The 21,538-nt window shown below is 53.2% G+C and overlaps 1 protein-coding gene across 2 annotated transcripts; it reads right to left on the bottom strand.

The window, feature by feature from the left end:
* Positions 1 to 4: 4 nt before the first annotated feature.
* On the bottom strand, positions 5 to 19,881 carry Shf (Src homology 2 domain containing F). Of its 2 annotated transcripts, XM_055623469.1 has the most exons (7): positions 19,387 to 19,881; positions 10,172 to 10,313; positions 7,692 to 7,898; positions 6,133 to 6,273; positions 4,662 to 4,833; positions 4,399 to 4,518; positions 5 to 1,692 (listed from the first exon to the last, which is right to left on the bottom strand). In XM_055623469.1, the coding sequence occupies exons 1-7, from the start codon at positions 19,879 to 19,881 to the stop codon at positions 1,506 to 1,508; spliced, it is 1,464 nt and encodes a 487-aa protein (XP_055479444.1). In that variant the 3' UTR covers positions 5 to 1,505. The 2 variants fall into 2 exon arrangements, with proteins under 2 accessions (XP_055479444.1, XP_055479524.1); XM_055623549.1 differs by lacking the exon at positions 6,133 to 6,273.
* Between the last annotated feature and the right edge of the window lie 1,657 nt (positions 19,882 to 21,538).

The raw sequence follows: 21,538 nt of genomic DNA, 5'->3' as shown, positions 1-21,538 counted from the left end.
AAACTCAGTTGACAAGCTATCGTTTGTGTAGGTAGTCTGAAGATGAAGTTGGTGGTACAGATGCAGGCATCTTTGAGCCCTCTACACTCTGCAACTCTTCTCTCTTCCAGTTCCCCACTTTGAACATGGCTGGGAGATGTCTTAGAGTAGGTAGAGCAAACATACAGAAACCTCAGGACCAGCCTAACTGGACAACTGACCTTTTGAGTTTTAAAATGCAGTCAGACCTTTCCGTGCCTACTAGCCGCCTGGAGCAGTGCCCCTCTGCCCTATTTTCCCAGTTCCAGTGGTCTCTTTTGCAAATAAACTGCGTTTCCACCTTTGGGGTTCTTTTTTTTCCTTTCTGTCTCAGGTCAGGGTAAGGCTAAGGAAATTATCCATCCACTGGGCTTGCCACGGTGGTCCATACGTCTTGCCAGACCGAGTAAAAGCAGCAAAGGCGGAGTACCCCAATGGGGGTCCCTTCTGTCCTCCTGAAGGGTACCCTAGCCACTTTGGCCAGTTAGGCTGATGGCACTCAGGAAGGGCAGAGAAGAGTCTCCAGGGAGCTGCTGGCCTGAGACAAGGTCTTCCAGGCAGAGAGGAGACAGAAGTCTCCTAGCCCCTCTAGGGCGATTCACGGCATACATTAGCGCCCGGGGGTTGGGTTGAGGTAAGGGGCCTCAGGTCGTCCCGTCTTCCCCCAATGAACTTGCTCTTGGGGCAGCGGGGAGAACCCGGGCCACGGGCGTCGGCGGAGGCGCCCTGAGCACCCGGCCAGCAGAGGGCGCTAAGGGAGAGCGCCGCCGCTCGCAGGGCCGGTGGACCAGCGGGGGCGGTGGGGGAAGGCTTCCGCCCGCGCGCACCTCCCTCGTGGCGGCGCCGCCCCTTTGTCTCTCCGCGCCTGCCAGACACACGGCTGCCGGCGGGAAGCGGGGCTCGCAGGGCAGCCGTGGTGGGAGCGACGCGGCCCGGGACGGCCCCTGCCCGGCGCCAGCGGCGGGGCGCGCCTTGACGTTTGCTCAAAGGAAGGAACCGGATGCACGGAGAGTGCTTTCCGCAGGCGGCCGGCGGCAGCTCCAGCGCGGGTTTATCGACAGAGTCTGCGCTCGCTCCCCGTCCCCTCCCGTCAGCCTCTGGGCGGCGCCTGCAGCCGTGCCTGGTCGAGCCTCTGGCCCCGAGCCCGGCCAGGCCCTCTGGGAACAGGGGCTGGGAAGATGGAGAGGGAGGAGCGGAGGAAGGTGCTGGGAGTGGGGGTAGCCACTTCCTCCCTAGGGTCTGACAGGGGCTGGAGTCCCCTTCCTCCTCCGGCTTTCCTCTGTTCCCAGCCCCACACAGCCCCTTTATTCCAGAGCCCAGGATTCTCTCCCCTTTGTAATAAATTAAGGTATCTTCAGCGCCTACTAGATCCTAGGACAAGGGACAGCCAGGTCTGTGACATCATGTCCTTGGCAAGAAAGAACCACAGCCCTAGGGCAGGTGACAAGGGCTTCGTCCAGGTCTATCGTAGTGCCCTGGTCTCACATCTACAGAGTCCTGATGGCCACTGGGTAGAGCAGGGACATGTGCTCCGCCCCCTTAATGGGCAGCTTGCGGCTGGCATAGTGGTGCACGATTTCAGGGACGCTGCTGAAGGGTGGGCTGTTCTGGCCCAACACATACTTGTGTTCCTTGGTCCGGGACAGCTTCATATGCATGAAGCCCTGGCTGCTCCTGGGAAGAGAAAGAGATGAGATTAACAACCAGTTCTTCCCAGTCCCCTGTTTCTAACTCCTCCCCTCAACCCCGAGTAAACATGGTTCCAAAGCCAGCTTCAAATGGGAGGTGAACAGGAATGGGATGGTGGGGCCGAGTTGAGTAGGTAGCATGAGACACCAGCTTTGTGGTGAGGACACTGGGTGTGTCAAGAATGTGTGTATGGTGAGTGTCCAGGGTGTGTGCTGAAAAGAGCGGCCACCAGCACCCTGCAGATCTGTAGTCCTAGCCCATCACCCTGTGGCCAAGGCCAGTTTAGCCTTCCCTTGATTTGTTTTTTGAGACGGACTCATGTAGTTTGGGCTAGCCTCAAATTTGCTATTCAGCCAGAGGGACCTCAGACCTGTGATCCTCCGTAATCTACCTCTTGATTACCAGTGTGTGCCAGTTTATGGAGTGCTGGGGACTGAACCCAGGGCTGACAGGGTAGGCAAGCGCTTTACCAGCCGAACTACAGCCCCAGCCCTATGCTCGGCTCACCCTTCTTGAGTTACATACACTGCAGCAGCCGTGAGGGGGTCCCGGTAACTAGGGAGCCACAGATGGCCCTGGCAGGAGGGAGCTAATATTTGGTTGGAGCTCGCTGCAAAGTCTGAGGAAGCACTAATCTGGAAACTCTTCCAGTATGGGGCTTCTCAACTGCCTCCTGGAGACATCCTTTCACCCTCTTCCTGTTAGGTCGAAGTATATCTATCCAGCTCTTAGGCCTAGAGCGACATAACCTGTGAGCCAAGGGTGTGGGCAATGGGGGGGGGGCAGGAAGCATCGGCCCCCGTGTGCTGTGGGAGGCAGTGTGGCCCCTGTCTTCTCTCACCTCACAATTTGAGAGCAACCCCTTCCCACAGTCCACTTGGGACTGCTGGTGTCAAACTGCACTGAGTGTTTTTTCAAGGAACAGACTCAGTAGGAAGGGTAACTTGGCCTCCATCGGCATTACCAACTTCGGGAGGAGGGGTGGCTGTGCTTTTCAACCTCCAGGGACTAGTGCTAAGGGTCCATTAAGACACAGCAAGGTCCTTGCCAGACCCTCAGGGGGTTGGGTGGGACTAGCCAGGCCACTGGGTCTAGGGCTGGCAAGGCTTTTTGAGGAAGCTGTTTAATTACCAGTGAAAGCCCTTCCATTAGGGAGAGAAGAGAAACCATAATTGTATTTCAGAGAAGCCATTTATATGCAAACGAGACCCTGGCAGACAGCCCACGGGGCCAGATCAGCTAGAGCTGTAGCGGATGTCCAGGCCTGCCTTTTTATATCCCACACTAAGGCAGTCTCTCAGCCCTAGTTGCCCAGTCCCACCCCGAGGACCCACACCTTGGCAGGGTCTCCCTTGAGCTGGATAGTACTAGATTTCCAGCTTCCGGCATCTGCTGAGGGGTGGAACCCCGTCACTCAAGTGTGGCTCCTGAAGTCAGACTGAGCTAGGCCCTGTGTTTGTGGATTGTGAAACAGTCTCCGGCTGTGTTCTCAGGGCTGGCCTCAGCTTCCTGAAAAAAGTGAGGCTGCAGGTACTATCACCATATCCAGCTTGGAGACGGAATTATTAGCTGGTGACCTTGAGTTAGTAACAAAGCTCCTTGAATATATTTTATCTGGATGAGAAAAAGATTTATCAGCACAGTGGTCGTTGAGTTGGTATATATGTTAGGTGGTACGTGCCAAGGATTTCAATTATAATCTTAATAATGATATGCCACCTAAAGCTGCGTAAATCAGATTTCTGACAAATGAGTTTTTCCAAAATCCCCTTTTTGATTTTATAGCTTGTGGAAGAAAGCCGTGGTGTCAGCAGGAGAGAACCTGAGGCTCAGAAAAGTTAGATGCTTTGTCTGTGGTCACACAGCTAGTTGTATCAAACCCCAGGACAGAGCTGAGGCCACTTAACTCTCTTTGGTAACTTTTTCATATTTAGTAAAGATGAATAGTCAGCTCTTAAATGCGTGCAACTGTAACCCTTCCATTTGTTTGGGGGCGGAGGGGGTGCATATGCCCTGAGGTATCTGAGGTGGGGGATGGGGAAAGTAAATGGACACCTCACTCCAGCTGGCCACCTTACGTGGGTGACAGTCTACCCTGGGTAGCCAAGAGGAGCACTGGAGAGCTGCTCCCAAGGAACAAGCTGCTGGGAGAGGAGAGCCCCATCCTGGCCATCTCTTCCTGTCCCCTCACACACAGAGTTCCTCGTGCAGTGGAATGGCTTTGCATCCTCTGCTCTGTCCTCCTCCCAAGACCTAGCGCCCCACCTCACGCTGCTGATGACCTCAGGTAAAGCTCCTAGATCTTCTTGCAGGTGCTGCTGCATGTTAGGGTTTAACAACGGTGATGATAATAATTTATTAAGCACTCTTCCTGGTGCTTAAAAACACGTGCGGTGCTGAGACACTAGGTCAAGTGCTATTATTTCGCCTATTCCTTCCCAATAAAATGGATCTTATCCAATGTTATCATAAAGAAACAAAGGCCTGGAGAGGGTGAACGGCGTGACAGAAACCTGAAATACAGGGCCTGAGGAGTCTCAGACATTTCAGCTTCCCCAGTGCCAGGGTAGAGCCAGCATCTGTTCACACGGCTTGCCCAGTCTGGCTGGGCTGGAAGAGAATATTGGAATCCTCTTCTGCCCTGCAGGTAAGGGAATCCCCCCCCCCCCCCCCCCCGCCATCCCCACTCACTTGAGGGAGAGAGAGAAGTCATTCTTGCTGGTCTCACTGTTGCGTACCAGGTAGCTGGCTTCCTTGCACAGCCGGAGCAGGTTCTCGGCGTCTGTTCGGCTGATGGCCCCGTGGTACCAGCTGAGGATGAGAGAGGGGAAGGGAGCGTCTCTGCTGGGCCCCTTGCCATCCAGGCCCACCCATTCTGGGTGTCCCCTACAGGGAAGCCAGTTCCAGGAGGGGAGGAAAAAGGGAGGAAGCCTCCGCTGGACACAGACACTCACACCTGGTTTTCCAGAGGCAGTGCTGGATCTGTCCACTCCCCCAGGGGGCTGCTGGGTTCCACGACTAGGGGCTTGGCTGACTTGGGGTTTCCAGCAGAGAGCCGAGGAGGTAGCCGGCCCTTCTCCTCCCGGCCAGGTGACAGGCAGTTCTTCTCCGATCCTTCAAACTGGGCTGTAAGGAACACATTGGTCATGGACTCTGAGGTCCGTGGAGGCAGAGCCCTCTCACACAGCCAGTCCTCTGCCCTACTTCCTCCAAGTCCCCACAAAGGCCAAAGGCCTGTTCTGGGAGGGCATCCTTATAGGCCTTGCCTGCCTGAATCCTGGGACGGAATCCTGGCCCACTCTGGGGGAGGGGTAGAGTCTCTGAGCCACAGCAAGCCTCATGGGGCCTCCCAGTACACACAGGCAGGCAGGGAGGGAGGACAACATGAAAAACCACTTAGGCTTGCTCCCTCAGCGGACTGCCTTCCCTTCCATCCCCCTCAGGGTGGCTTCGGTGCTGATAATATTGTTTCTTTCTCCTCTTCAGAGTTCATTACCGTTTTCCAAATCGGCCTGCCAAGCCGTTCTGTAGAAATGACTTATTGATCTAAGAACAATTATCTGATTCCCCTTGGTGCCATCCTGACAGGCTAATCCTGTCCAAAGCCGCCAGACTGCCGGCCCTCTCCACCCAAAGGTTGCTGCCCTGTGTTTTCCCTGCCCCATCCACAAAAGCCCAGGGGGTAGCTCTGTGTCTTCAGAGCCGGGCAGCCCAAGAGCTGAGACAGCACAAGGACAATACCCCAGGGGGGTCACATGGCCACAGGTACACATGCCTTAAATACCCACAAATTCTCATGCACCCACCGTGTGGGACAGATGCTCACGCCTGTACACAGCACCAACACCCTCCCCCCACCCCTGGGCATTCCTTCCGAACAGCGATGGATATAGAGGAAGAAGTTGATATCTTCTGGTTTTTCTCCCCCAACTGGAACTCGTCCTCCTTGTAGCTTTTGAATGAGCATCTTATCATCCTTCAGTCACCTGATGTGAGGATCTCCTCAGCCAGCACTTCCCCATACCTCACCTCACCAACATCTGCCTTGGCAGGCAAATCTCCACCCAAAGAGAGCTTAAGTTTTAAAACAGTGGATTTTTCTTTGTTTTCGACATAGTTCTACTCTATTGCCCAGACGGTTCTGGGCATAGCAGCTCAACGTGGCCTCAAACTCATGGTGGTCCTCCTGACTCAGCTTCCTAAGTGTTGGAATTATAGCTGACAACTGGATTTTTGTGGCATGGTGCAGAAGATACTAGGAAAGGGCCTTTGTTAAGAGACCCCACACACAGCTCTGGGGAGGTGGGGATGTACACTGTCTCTTCCTTCTCCCTCCAGAACAAGGGGCATTTTTCCAACGCAAGGCCACAGGGCCTAAGAGGCAAAGGACCTATCACCCTGGCCATAAGTCCCCAAAGGACCCACCGCTGCTGTCTTCCAGGCTGGGCTCAGGGAGGGGTGAAGCTGGACCGGAGATGTCCCTGTCCCCATCAGGCAGGGAGGGGCTGCTGTCCAGCTGTCCCACAGGCGGAGGCCAAGGTAGGTCTTTGATGACCTTTATGTCAACTGGAGCCAGCAGCAGAAAGGAGAAGAGAAAGAGACAGTGACAGAGACAGAGAAAGGCAGAGGTTGAGACACCAAAACGCAGAGCTAAGGTACATAGCCGCCTAGAAAGAAGGGGCAGAGGCAGAGGCAAGGGCAGCACTGGAGGAGGAAACAGGACTACCCAGGGAGCAGGGCAGGTACTACCCACACCAGTCTGGCTCAGTGAGGAAAAGGTGGGAGTCTCGAGTGGCAAACAGGAAGGCATGGGATCTTGCTCTGTCAGCCCTGTGAGTTCCCTAATCGTCCACCCCCTCATAGCTTCCAGGAACCAAGAGGACCAGGAGAGTACAACTCGGGAACAGGAGCTGCCCACGACTCCCAGAACCACACCTGGTCCCCTCACACCCTTTTGTCCCATTATCTCTTCTAGCCTCCAGCCTGGGGGCTGGCAGACCCCAAGACTGCTATGAAGCCTGGGGGTATCTGGAATACTCAGACTTGGGGCAGAGGGATTTTTTTTTTTTTTTTTGAAACTGAATCCTCCTCTTCCCAGTCCTGAGTGACGACACTGGTGGCTTCAGGGCCACTGACGAGGTTTCCTAATGATGAGAATAGATTTCCCCATTAAGCAATCAAAACAGTATTGATTCTCCAAGGAGACTTCTGGAGATAAATGGCCCGTCCTTGACGGGTGTGTGCTTTCCAGGAAGCAGAGCAGAAACCTGTGGTTTCCCAGTCTGGCTGCCAGGATGGGGCTAGATGTAAGAGAGGCTGTCGTGTGTGTGTGTGTGTGTGTGTGTGTGTGTGTGTGTATGTGTGTGTGTAGGGACGTGGAGGCAGGAATGAAATCTAATGGCACTAAGTCCTCAAGATTCAGGAATGACGGCACTCGGCTCCACCCACCTCAGACTGCCAATATGCACGTTTCCATGGTGGACTTGGGCCTGGGACACAGTGGTGTGGTTGGGACAGGAGAAACCTGATCTTCATGCAACCTCACAGCCTCCATCTGCAGCCCAGAAATGCCCTTGGGGCCAGATACCCCTGGTATGGCAGGGCCTACCGCTAGAGACACAGGCCCGGAATCCAGGTTATACATACATGTATTCATTTGAAGTGTTATACTCTCTTTGTCAAAAATATTCAACATAGGCCACAACTTTCATAATTCGGTATTGCAATTTCTTTATTTTCATTCATGGTTATAGCTTAAGCCTCCCGGAAGAGGTGAGAAAGTGTCCTCACTCTTTCTGGGCCCACGTTCTGCACACAGCGCTGTTTCCACTCCCACCCCACCCCACGGTACAGAGCTCACTCATCCTGCCCTAGACCTCCACTCCTGGACCTTGCTTGGTTCTGAGGGCCCGCTCCTTCCACTCTCCTGAGCCTGGGGGGTGCTCAGAGGCCCCAGTAGAGCTGCCCTCCACAGCCAGACTCACCAGCGAAGGCTTTGGAAATCCGTTCCTTCTTCCACTCCCAGGGCTGGTCATACTCCTCCGGAGGCCTCTCGTCGTCCTCAGGCAGACGGGACTCCCTGAGCCAGGGAGTGCCCTCTCCTTCTGGGCTGACCCCCTCATCCTCTGGCTCATAAGGTGTGTCATAGAGAGGTAGGGGCTGAACTGCTGTCTCCTTAGAACCCCGGATCTCTGCCGGGTCAAAGAGGAGAGAGGTGTAAGGAATAAGCTCAACCCAGAGCTGATGCCCTAGCTCTAGGGAAACTCAGCATCCACAGATCCCGAGTCCTTCACTTTTGAGATGTTTCCAGGGCGCCAAGAGCATGCTCTTGCAAGTGACAAAGTAAAAGACAGAAGGATCCCGGCTGGCCAGCAAGAGCTGGGAAGCTGAAGCAGGCAATTTGAGGAAACCTCGTCCATCTGTTCCTCAGTGTCCAGCTCTGTTTACTTATTCATTCATTTCCACTTACGTTCTAGTTCAAATATCTTCACTATCAGGAAATCCTCTGTTGCTCAGACACTGGGCCCCTTTTCTTAAACCTTTTCCTTTGACAAGTTAATTTTTTCCACTGTCTTCTCTCCTCCCCACAGATCTTTTCTCTGGGATCCTCTCTTGGTCTCTGTTCCCAAGCTCAGGCTGTGCTCCTAAGCCATCTGCCCAGACTTACAGCACCACTACATCTGGAGTTCAGGATGCTTCATTTTGACATCAGCTCCCTTTAGACTCACTACCTTCTCCAGAGCTATGAAATCTTTGTGGGATCACTGACCCAAATCTGAGAAAAGCCCCAGAGCTAACTTGTTACAAAATGTATATTTTAGACTGTGACTGCATCTCAGTGGTAGAACACCCGTTTAGCATGCATGAGGCCTCGGTTTAATCCCCAGAGTACAATCCTCGACTCCAGTCCCCCAAACAAAAACGAACGTTTAAAGCATTTACATTTTCACATACGATTCCAGGACATCCACGGCCCACATTGTCTCTCACACCTAAACAGGGTAGTCCTTCTCACTTTCTCCACTTCTAACCCGACCCTGCATTCTTTAAATCTCACCTGCTGTTTCCAATACCTCATGACTTTTTTTTTTTTTCTTAGACACTGTTTCTCTGTGTAGCCTTGGTTGTCCTGGAACTCACTCTGTAGGCCAGTCTGGCCTCGAACTTAGAGATCTGCCTCCCTCTGCCTCCCTGAGTGCTGGGATTAAAGGCATCTCTGCATATCTAGACTTTTACTAGGACAAACCTCCATTACAGGCTCCTTGAAATAATCCTCCTGTGATGACACTCTTTCCCTTCACCCACAGCAGCTTATCTGACTGGCCAGTGAGTGCTCACTTTCTTTCTCAGAAATACAGTAGTTCTGGTTCTTTCTCTTCCACAGCTACCTGTGCTGCCAAGCCTGAGTGGCATGTTCAAGTCTCTTGAAAAGTATTAAAAACAAACAAACAAACAAACAAACAAACACCCATTGTGTTAACATTGATAAATGATACTCTTTGAGCAACTTTATCAATAATAAAGTTGAAATTTTAATCTTCAGTAACCCTTTCTTATATCTTACTTCTTAGTTATTTCTAAGCTGAGGAGAGAAAGAAGGAATTTTTAATTACCGGCTCTTTAGAGCCCTGACAACTGGGCTGGGCATGGGGCATATGCTTGAAATCCTAGGTAAGGTCAGGAGGACTACTGTAAATCTGAGGCCGGCCGGGGTTAGATAACAAAGTTCCTGGCCAGGCTGGACGGCATATGGAGACCATGTCTTATATAAACAAAAATGCCACCAGCAAGAAGCAACAAGTCCTACCATTTCTGAAACAGTGTACCAACTCACCGTGCTGACAGGCAACTCTTCCAGTCCATTCTGGATGCAGCGGCCTCAGAAATCCCCATCAATGCCACCTTCATCTCATCTCTTCCTTCTCGCACAAGTCCACTTCGGCTTCTGCCCCTCTTGGTCTCTGCCATCTCAGAGCCTGAACCAGCATTTCTCTTGGGCTGTCCTTGTCCTCTCTCTTCACCCTGATTGACTGACTCTTTCCCTCAGTCATCTCCTGGCCTCTGTTTCCCCAAGGACAGGTCTGATTCAGTTCTTTTCACTCACTCACCCCACTCCATGGCAACTAATGCATCTACATTTTCAATCGCTGTTAGTATTTCTCTTCCATAACGTCAGTACAAACTTATCACACTTCCAAAGGCTACTGACTACTCTCTTCTGGGGATGTTTGACTCACCCCAAACAACCATCCTGCCCTTCCTATGCCCAGTGCCCACTGGACATTTGGTTACATGGCCTCCTTTATGGCTTCAGGTTATACTTTCTCTTCCAACTACCTTGAAGGCCTTGACCACACTGCTGAAGACCTGGCACATGCTTTCTCCCTAGGTAACACTGGACCAGTCCTTAGATGTGTGCAGAGCCAAGGCCTCAGGGAGCTTCTCACTCATCCCCAGTACTTACCAGCCATCATCTTCTGGGCCTCATAAGGCTCCATGTAGCCATCATTTTCAGGGACCTTTTCTGAAGCTCCTGAAGCGCCTCCTGAGCCTTCACCAGTCTCCTGAACGTCAAATGGGTCCGCATAGTCCTCTAGGATTGCCAACTGTGGAAGAAGGCAAAGAAAATGAGGCTAAGACAAGGACAGAGGTGAGGCTCCTTTCTTTCCTGCTTATTTTCTGCCTTGTGGTCATGTCTGAGGTTAAACAGCCAGGAAGAAGCTACGGGGCCTAAAAGTTTATCCCGGGGTCGGAGCTGGACAGCAGCCTAGACAGTGGCTCAACGGAGAAAACTCAAAAGCAGTGGTCACAGATGTGTGGCAAGAATTGTGCTGAAGAGCAGAAGAGCGAGGCAGCTCAGAGATTAGCACAGTGTAGCCGGCCACACTTCAGATGTTCAACAAAGGAACAGCCAGTGACCTTGAGGAAACTAAAGCAGATGTCGTAGCACAGGCCTTCAATCCCAGAACAGCACTCAGAAGACAAGAGGCGGTGGCGCTCTGGGAGTTCAAGGCTATTCCAGGCCAACCAAAGTTATGTGGTAAGATCCTGTCTCAGACAGAGAGAGAGAGAGAGAGAGAGAGAGAGAGAGAGAGAGAGATCACTGTGTCACCATTAGGTAGCTTGTCCTTATCAGGTCCTTGTTATACGGGTATTATAAACTCTCTTTGAAGAAACTGGACAACAGGCAGTTAGGAAACATACCCCAAACCATTCTGCATCAATGGAAAAATCCGATTTGGAACCCATTCTATTTGTGTATAGTGTTATTAACCTGTAACCAGCAGGCCTCTCAGCCTCCTGAGAGATATATACGTTAGGGCACCCTGAGACACTACTGAAACCCCCTGAGTTCCCAGTGGCCAGGGACCAGAAAGCCAGTCTTAGCTTTCCATTCCCCCTGTTGTCTGTCCCTTTCTCAGCCATCAACCGTCTTGCTCCGTGAAGGAAGAGGAACCTGACGCTCTCAGGGCAGGCAGGGCTGAGGACAATAGAGTCTTTCTCCCACTGGGCAGGAGAAGGTGGGACTCACCAAGCCAGACCCTGGAGCACTGTGCCACTCACTAGGTCACAGTTGGCATCAGAGGTGGCTCTGGGGCCCGTGGCACAGGGAGAAACCACGCCTGCATTTCACCAAACTGAAGCCTAGACTTCAGATCTGAGGGGGCCAGCTGAGCCAGGTGTCCACCCTGCCCTCAGTGAGAGGAGCTGGGAATGGAGACCCCCTGGCAGGACGAGATGGAGAAAGAAACAACCTGACCTCACACACCCCTTTGGCTCTTCCTTTGACCCCATGTGGTCCATCTGCAGGCTTCTGAGGTTGTCCCAAAGGCTGCCTCTACCTCTTCCTCAGGTGTTTGGCTCCCACCTTAGCTACTTCCCCTCACACGTGCCTGCCCCAGGTACCTCACATCGGCACACCGGTTCCCCATGTCATCTGCTAGCCTACATTTTGTCTCCCCAGCTCCAGGAAGCAACTGACAGAGGCACAAGAAAAACCCCTCAGTTCTATGAGCACCATCACTCTAGCGCTAGGTCCTCCTTTCTCCAGGAAAGATGTAGAGTGTGTACATCACACACGGTCTCCCTACCCCCGGCCCTTTTCTCCCAGGCCAGTGGCACCCGCAGCACCCCCCACTGCCCACTGCCGACAGCTCTGCACGTCAGCCCACAGCGTCAACCCAGGTGTGGCGGCTGTGCAACAGTGTCTGAGCCGCCTGACACCTTACCCGTACCCCTTAAAAAATGTATAGATCTCCAGTGTTTTGAGGGAAAGGTTCAAGGTTACAGAACGCTAAGATTCCGTCTTCCTCTTTGGACCGTGGCTCTGAAAGCACTGTGGTCATTTTACTCAACGGTTTCCTCTCCGCCTGGATCACCTTCCCGTCCTGGCCAATCCTTACTCACGTTTCTTCTCTCAGAAGCCCTCCCATGCTTCTCCCGGCCCCGTGAGGTAACTCTGTCTTGGGCATTGATCGCTTTGTGTGGCCAAGTGCTTGTTTTACTGAGTGTGTTCAGGCAGATGAGGCACTTCCTGGGGGCAGGGCTCACATTTACAGCTAAATACCCAGGAACTGACAGCTCTCCTGAGTGGCCAGTAAATTATGTTAAATCCATCGCACAGAAAGAGAGGAATGGATGAAAGCACTCTCCCCATTGATTTAGAAGAGGGAGGAGACATGAACCTAGGTGGAGTAGGGTCCTAACGGAAGGCCCGGTCTTTCCAAACAAGACTAGGTTCCAAGAAGCTTCTCATTGAGGTCAGGCCGTCAACCCCCCTCCTGCAGCCCCACTTCAGGGCCCTTCCAGGCTTCCCCTCAGCAAGCCTGGTTAGAGTTGCACACAGTTGCTTCTCCCTGGAGTCCTGACCCCTCCCAGGCTGGCGTGGGCCTCCCCAGCGCCAGTCGACAGTGCCTGTGGGCAACCAGGTGGCAGTTGGGCACCCAGCTCAATGGCTCCTCTGTTCCACTCCTGGCTCCACGCCCTGCACCACGAAGCCCCAGACCCCCACCCTGGGCTGGGGCATCCAGAGAGCTACCCACAAGGCCCAGAACAGGAGTGACAGCACAGTCACCAGCTGGGAAGGCTGGCAGGACCTGTACACAGTCTGGGCACAGAAAATCCCAGTCAGGCCCCAGGCCTGCATACCCAGAGCTTCTGTGTCTACGGGGGAATAAACCGCTTACAGGGAAACTGTCCCTGTGGAGTACATTTGGCCTACTCCAATCTGTCATTTGTGGCCCCTTGAAACCCCCCTCTGATGTGCCCACTGCCCTACCCAGCACCCGTCACAGAGAAAATGCTGAATGCATACTTACTGGATGTCTAAAGGAGCTCCCACCCAGGCTTTTATCCTTGAAGTGACACCAGTGCCACCCCCCCAACCTAGTCACTGTGATCTTTGAGTGACCTGAGTGGCCAGTGGCAGTGGGAGGATCAGGCTCACTGGAGAATCCACTTTTGGACAGGGATCAAAGTGTCTGGCTCCAGGAAGAATGGGAGAACTGCCAGCTAGAGAATTGGGAAGGCGCCTAGCAAAAGGGTGATACTTAGGCACAACCTCTCTCCTGTCCTCTCTGCCGGACACGGGTGACAGGTGCCAGCATACTGCAAAAATGCTGAACTATTTCCCAACAAGGAGGTAAAGCAGCAGCCACTCAAAAGGCCCCGTGCCACACCCTGTTTTCTCTTCTGTCATGCTGGAGACTGTCTCTAGGACCCTTCCACTCATCAACTGGGCAGTGCCCCTCCCAGAGCAGCTGTCAGCCTTTGAATCTCCTTCCTGCCCACGCCTCTCCCAAGGTAGCTGTCAGGACTACCATCTGCTTCCACTCTGCAGTTGGTCCAAAACATGTTCCCGACATTACCCATGGCTCTGGGGCTTGCAGAACAGGTACTTCGTGGGTTTCCGAGTTCCCAAACTCTCACACTCTCTCATTGCGTATTTCCTCCACTACTTTACCTTTACAAGTGTCTGTAAGCCTAACTCCCCTCCCCCCACCCGTTTTTTGTTTGTTTGTTTGTTTGTTTGTTTGTTTTTCTGTAGCAGGAGAAAGGTACTTGGAGGAAAGGGTAAGGAATAAATAGCAGGAAGGAGCTCTAACATCCTTAGCTGGAATGTTAACAGGGGTGACTGGTCAATAAATGTTAGCTCTTTGGGCTGGAGAGATGGCTCAGCAGTTAGGAGCACTGGCTGCTCTTCCAGAGGACCTGTGCTCAATTCCCAGCACCCACATGGTGGCTCACGACCATGATAACTCCAGTTCCAGGGGGAATCACCCGATGTCTTCTTCTGGTGTCCACAGGCACCACATGCACCTGGTACGAAGACACACAACGCAGACAAATCCCCGTAAACATAAGAATATTAAAAAGAAAATAAGTGGTAGTTCTTGTAACATTTTATAGTCATAATATTTCACGTTTGAGTCCTCAGAGTCCAGATGTGCCTGCTAGCATCAGAGTTTGTAGCTTGTCGGTGGCAGAGGCATGACTGAGACCCAACTCTCCTAAACGCCCAGTGCCTTTTCGTAAATGTTTCCAGATTTTTCTTTCCTCAAATTTTAGGTTCATATTTTAGTTTAGAGGCTGGGGACACAGCTCCATGACAGGAGCATTTGCCTAGCATTGCAAGACTACTCCCACACCCAGGTTCAATCGTTAGCACTAGAGAAAAAAAAAAAAAGATTATTTGAGCGCTGACAGTCTGATTCTGTTTAATTTAGTATTCCCCCAAAATAGTCAACCCTTTGTCACGGAAAACCTATGACCTGATCAGCGTAGTTAAGAGCACAGTACTTTTCTGATGTCAGACATCTGTCCCTGGTGCTCCTACTTACTGTAACAATGTCTGCTATTGTATCCGCCTGGGAAACTCCAACGTGAAACAAATACGTTATTCCCCATTTTCTAATTATAAAAGCAACACCATATTTAACAGAACACTCAAACATCACAGACAGGTGGCTGATGCCACCAACCCCTGTAAGGCCCTTGGGTATGACACTGTTTGTGTTCACTTCAAGCCAGTCTCACAGGCGGTAGGCCCCAGGACCCAAGAAATGGCGAATTCCGCACAGGACACCCCCTACACCATCCCTCCTAAGAGTCTCTCACTGCTAGTTTGCAAATGCTGCATGAATGCTGCCTCTCCTCTGGACACTGGTGACAGGTGCTGAGGGCCTAGGTGTGGTGCTCAGTCATGCTGCCTGGGCGGTAAGGTTCGGCTTACTTCTTGCTAGCGGAGACTGAGCGGGCCTCAGCATCGCTGTGCATCATTCAGGGCCCCGTATACAACCCAGGCATAGACTTTCTTAGAGGGCTGCCGTAAACACTGACCGGTCCAGTACACACGAGCTTCGGTCGCAGGCACAAGACATGTGCTCAGTCAATGCTCAGAGAGCCAATTTTGGGGTTCCCCCAGAGGCTCATACTGACAGATACATCATAAGCTCAAGGAGAGTAAAGCTCCTCAAGTCCATGCTATGCAGGAGTTGAATCCCATCTTTGCTCTTACACAATGCCATGCTGGCTTTGGGATGAGGACAAGTAGTATATAGCAGAGGTACCCCCCTAAATACTCAGCCCCAGCCAGGACCTGCTCAGCCTAGTCAGCTTTCTTCTCCCATCCATGAGCACCAGGGTCTGTCTCAGCTGCTGCCAGCTTTCAAAAGGCAGAGTACAAGGGCCAAGTTGTTGACCAAGTCACTCACTGGCCAAGCCATTACAGCTGTCTCTGAGACATCTGGTTTCAGACTGTGGTAGTGAAATGTGAGGGGGCAGGAGCTAACAGAGGGAACAGGGAGCCACACAACCAAGCAACAGTCCCAGCCTTGGAGCGCCAATGATAACACAGATAACCAGCCCAGGGCTGGTCCAACTGGGCCACACCAGCCATCCCCCTGGCCTCCTCCCTTTCCCCCTTTAGCTCCAGCAGTGAATAGCACAAGATAAGCTAACCAGACTTCCACATTCAGTGAAGGCACAAGAAGGCAAACTTAAGAAAAAAAAAAAAAAAAAAAGGGAAAAAAAGAAAAGCCTCAAAACACAAACACACAGTGAACAACAAGGAATGGGTGTCCTTCTCAGCACCTTCTCCAGCATCACAAAAGGACACGCGACACTCTGTGAACACTGGCTGAGAGTGATCCTAACTTCGACAGCCTCTAAACGAACAGCGGGACAGGAACGTCCTGATGGAATACAGACACCGTAACCTCTTGCCTCACTTTGCTCTTCCTGTTTGCCCACTCCTTTCTAAAAGGGGCCTGGATAAATGCATGCCTATGTGGCACATCTGTGATAGATCTGTTTTTGTTTGTTTCTTTCTTTCTTAAGTTCTGAATCCTGGGGCTAGGAAGCTGGCTCTGTGGGTAAAGGTTCTTGCCAAGAAGCCTGTCTCAGTTTGATCCCTAGAACCCACATGGTGGAAGGAGAGAACTGGCTCCCACAAGTTCCTTCCCACCTGTGACCTCCCATTGTGTGTAAGCACACAGACAACATACAAAGGTTTTCGGTATAGGGCTAGAGACGTCGTGCGGCGGTTACGAGCACATACTCCTCTTGAAAAAGCCCTGAGTTTGGTTCCCAGCATCAACATCAGGCACCTCACATCCTCCTCTAACCACAGCTGCAGGGGATCTGATGCCCCCTTCTGGTCTCTAAGGGCACTGCAGTCACACACACAAAGCCATATACAGATAGATACACACACAAACATACATACCTACTACTTAAAATTGTTAACAAAATCTTTTTAAAATTTTCAATACTATTTTGAGGGGCTATAAACACCTGCAAGAATTTGAGAGCTATGAGCCTCTCCCCATAAAAATGGGAAACAGCTCCACATAATATCTGGGTGCTCATGAGCCCTAGGATCTCCCCCTTGAGTTAGGAGTAGGAGGCCTGGTTTCAGTATGGGGTGCCTGTCTTATTACCCATGTCAGATCTTGCCTTCATACTGGCACAACAGAGGACACACTGCAGATGTGATAGGCATCCCAGTCTTCACTTAATCACAGCCTCGTTCCCTTTTCCTAATTAGATCACCTTCGTTTAGGCTTGGAAGACAGCAAACGCATGAACAGGAGGCCCAGCATCACGGACCTTCCGCCAGAGCAAAGCCTGGAAGTGGGACAAGGGCCGAGCACCAGAGGGAGTTCTTCTTTGGGGGCCATCTGGCCAGGCCCTAGCTGCCGGTTGCAGGATGTCGCTCTTGCTGTTCCCACACCTGCCCTGCCAGGCCTGCCCAGATGGTCAGCTCTGTGTCTTCTGCCAATTACACCAGTGGGTTTCAGAGTGGGCTGACAGCCAGAGAGCTCTGCATAGGAAGAAGGCTAATGAACCTCCAGGACCTCAGGGCCTTGTCCAGATCCTCATTCCCTCCCTCCTCCTCGCCCTATGGGCTCCTCGGCATCTGTAGCTTAGCACAGAAGCACTTCTACCCGTTCCGTACAACCTCAGGATGCAGGCCCTCTTGGGGTGCTCTGGCACCTCTTCCTGCCCATGAAGGAACTCTGCAGAGCTGAGAAGAGGGAGGAAGCAGCCCCACAGTACAGGAACAGTAGCTCAGTGGGAGTGGTGGTCCCGAGGCAGTACTGTACACTCAGCAGATGCTGGGGTGGGGGTGGGGTGCCTGGCTACCCGGGTTTAGAGTAAAAGCTCAGACACCTTGTCTGGCTTAGCTCTTCCTAGGGTAGGACTCTGGGATCCCCCCAATTCTGTTCCTAGGTGGCAGGGAGTTGGTTGATCTCTGAATAATGAGAAGCCCTGGGTCAGCTCACAGGACAGCTTAGATGGTACCTCCTGGTTCCTTTTATCATACCCACCAAAGAAAGCGCGGATTGTGTGGCTCCTGGGAGAGCCTGTTGGATTTCATTCCTGTCTCCGTGGCTGGCTGGCAAGAGAGCCAGGCACCTCTTGCGCACCCCCTCCCCCAGGCCTGAAAAACCCACAGCTCAGAGCTGACCCAACTGAAGCATGGGTAGTCTTGGCAAGCAGAGTCTAAGGGTCTGTGTGTATGGCTCCAACCTCTCCCTTGGAGGTTTCTGGGAGTAAGTGGAAGGAGAGCTGTGTCTCGGAAGTCCTGGACACTTAGGCCATCCTGATAATGGACAGACACCATTTTAGGACACTGTGTCAGATAGTCTGGAGACAAGAGAGAGGAAAGGGGAAAAAAATGGACGTTTTCCTAGAGAAACCCACAGCCTCGTGGGTAGCCTGTTAGGTCATTTTAAGCCACTACAGAAAGGAGAATAGCCAAGGACAGCTTAGGCCATGGGCCAACAGCCAGTGACCAGAGAGGAGGAGACTAGCTGATCAGTGGGCAGGACAGGGCTTCGATATTCCCCTCTGCCTCGCTGCCATGCCACCATCACCTCATATGATAGCAGCAGCAGGAAAGAGACCATACACAGTGCCCTTCAACCTTCCTTTGCAGCTCACGGATGCTGGGCCGGGATGGGCAGCCATGCTCTATGGCAAGGACTACGGGGGAAATGATTCACCCATCTGGGGCCCTTGTTCCAACCCTGACACATCTCTCTTATCCAGAAAGCCTGGCAGGACAGTAGACTCTTGGCTAAAAACCCCAGTTCTAAAACCTGAGGATTTAGACATGAACGGTTCTCTAATCAGATTTAAAAAAAAAAAATCTCCTCTACTGAAGAGAGGTGAATAAGCCCCAGAGAAGATGAGTTCTTAGCAGGGTAGCTCATAAAGTCACCATCCTCCAATTGAGGGATGGGGGAGGTCAAAAATGGCTTTCAGCTGTCTATCTTCCAGGACAGGATAAAACTGGAATTAAGAAGGAAACGAACTGCTGGGAGTTTTTCTCTTTTTCTCCCTGTCTGCAGACCCATGAAAAGCTCCAGTCTCCCTCAGAATGGCCTGAGAACGAGGGCAGCGAAGAGGAGATGCTGAATGAGCCTAGCTGCTCAGCCTTAACTGGGCAACAGGTCCTGGCCACGAAGTGTCCTTACACTTGGGGGAACACCGGAAGGAGTACGCTGGTACCCCAGTGGTGAGTTTTTTCAGTAAAGGCTGCACAATGCTCTTCCTGTCATCTGTCAGGAATACAACAGCCCAACCCCTCTAACCCCACTGGGAAAGGCAAAAGCCAGCGCTGGCTGTGCTCACTGAAGAAATCTCAGTTTTCAGCTCCCTTCTGGGGCTTCAGACCAGCAAAGACGCCTGGACTCCAGGACAGGACAGAGTGGGAGGAAGGAGAAAGAGGAGAGGAGAGACAGAGGAAAGCTTTGTGCGGGTTCTGCCTTGGAGGGAAGAGTCAAGAGATCAAAGGGCAGAGGAGCATGGAGAGAGGGCACAAAGGCCATAAACCAGCAAAGGGGAGGGAGGGGTTCGTAATGCCCGTTAGAAAAAAGGCTCCAGGATTTGGACCTTGCAAAGCTGAGAGCAGAACCCACGAGGGAGGTCATCACCCGTCCTGGGGCCCTAACAAGAAACAGGGGCAGAGTTTGGGGCTCAGATTAGTCGGCGAAGAATCTAACAAAGGGGTTAAAATCTGAGCCCCCATGTCAGGGTTCTAAGCTCGTGTCAACCAGAAATCCTGACAGCTAAAAGACGGAGCCCCAGCCAAGCCACCTTTGTCCCTCTCTTAAATCTCCAGACCTCAGACCACCACCCCTCCCGGCCACCCACGCCCGGCGCCGCACTCACCCTGTCGCCGCTGGCAGGGGGTCCGGAGATCCGCTCCTCCGGAGGGGGCGCCGGGGGGCCGGGGGTCTCGACCCGAATGAGGCGATGCGGGGGTGAGCCGTGGCGCGGGGGCGGAGTAGGGCCAGGGGCGGCGGGGGTGGAAAGGGCGGCGGACGCGGACGGGCCCCCGGTGTAGGGGTCCTCGAAGTCGCGGTCCCGCTGCAGCCGGTAGGCGGCCAGGATGTCCGGGGGCGGCGCAGGGGGCGCGGCCGGGCAGGGCGCTGGGGGGCGGTAGTCGGGCTCCGGAGGGGCGGGCTTGGCGCCCCCTCCGCCGCCGCCCCCGCGAAAGCCCAGATGCTCCCGCAGCCACTTGGCCACTCCGCCGCTGCCGCCCCCTCCCGGGCCGGTCCCCGCGCCCCCGGCCCCGCGGCGGGACCCCCCGGGGCCGCCTCCCGCGTTGCCCTGCGCCCGCGGCCCGGGGCCGGAGCCCGGAGGAGGAGCTCCGCTCAGTAGCATGGGGCCCTCCCAACTGAGCAGCCGACCGCGGGCGGCGGGGGCGGGGCGGGAGGGGGCGGAGCTGCGCCGGCGGGAGGGGCGGGGCTCGCCGGTGACTAGAGGGGCGGGGCCCGCTGCCTAACGGGGCCCGGAGGACCGGAGGGAAGTGGGTGGGAGACGGCGGGGCGCGACGGCTGCGCCGGGGGCGGTGGTGAGTCCTCCACGTGTCGTTACGCGTGCTCCTGTGCGGCGCTCGCTGGTCCCATCTGCTCCTCGTCTTCTTCTTCAGCTCCCTGTTTGCGTCAGACGCGGGGAGATGAGCCCCCCAGGCACATCCCGCTCGTCTTACTCCTTTCCCCAAGCCCAGAGACTCGGAAACAACCTTCCAGAAGGAGCTGTTCTTTACGAGCGCCCTCACCTTAGGAGTCCCGCCTAGCTCCTTCCATCCCTCAGCTCACACCCAAACGCAGGTTGCCTTTCCATCCAGGCAAACTTCTCACAGCTCATGCAATCAGATTCCCGGAGACACCCATTGCTCTGATGTTTCCACACAACACCCACCAGCTTCAGATGCCAACAACCCTCGTGCAGACAGTTCCTGTCCACGGCTCCACCTGTCCCGCTCCCCCAGCAGGCCCACGAAGCCCTGATGACTACCCTGCTTTCTTGTGGAAATCCCTCTAGCTATAATCCTGGGTTTGTCAATCAGGTTAGTGACAGAATAGAAACAGACAGTTAAGAAACAGGTTAAGAAACAGGTCCGGTGTTGCCTGTCTCCAGCCCCTTACCCTCTCAGGGCGCCGATGAAGCTCTGGTGCCCAGGTGCCTGGCGTTTTATCTTAGAAACAAGCAGATTGCTCACCAGAAGCCCTGAAGCTAAGGCCAACATTTTTCTCTGCTGGGGAAATGATCTGCTTTACTTCACCATAGTTCTGGCTCTGGGAACTGCCTCTGCCCCTCCCCGCCCTCTTGTAGTTGCTTATGGCTGTTTTTGAGATAGGGCTCCATACTGTAGCCTGCTAGGCGCAACCTGTAAAACCTCAGTCTCTACCCTAGTGATGCTCTGCCCCAGTCTCCAGAGAGGGTTGACTTGACCGGCATGCACCACCGTTTGTATGAGCAGAGAGAATCAGGTGAGCCTTCAAAGAAGGGGAGTTCAAAGCTGAGGGAGGGGGGTGTGATTGGAAAACAGCAAATTTATTATTCCTATGATTCTAGATTTCAAATATGTTACATTTCTGCAAATTCTAATGTCGTATGTATTCTCGCACAGTAATGTGACCCCCCCCCCCCGCTCCCGATCTCCTGGGGTTTGTGTGTCTTGTTATATTACAGATTATCATTCTTGCAGGTTTATTTGGGGAACTCCCAGGTGGTACAAATGCTGTTGGATCCAACCACACATTGGGTATCGCGCCTGTAAAGGACACCGAAAACCTTCACTCCATAAGGTGTAATACAGAAAGTGAGAGGCTTACATTCCGGAATGCACAGTTCAAAATGCTAACTAATGATGCAAAGCTGAACAAAAAGAGGGGTGACAGGTGCCGATGGTACCCGATGGTATTCTAGTTAATCCATATGAGAAGTTCTCCACTCCACTCCACATGGAAGAATGGAAGTCATTGGCCAGGAGTCAACACCTGTAGGATGGAGACAGCTCTTCCGCCAAGACAAT

The sequence above is a fragment of the Psammomys obesus genome, unplaced genomic scaffold, assembly GCF_907164565.1.
Source record: "Psammomys obesus unplaced genomic scaffold, mPsaObe1.curated_primary_1811, whole genome shotgun sequence".
Lineage (NCBI taxonomy): Eukaryota > Metazoa > Chordata > Mammalia > Rodentia > Muridae > Psammomys > Psammomys obesus.
This window is presented reverse-complemented; position numbering and strand designations above follow the sequence as displayed.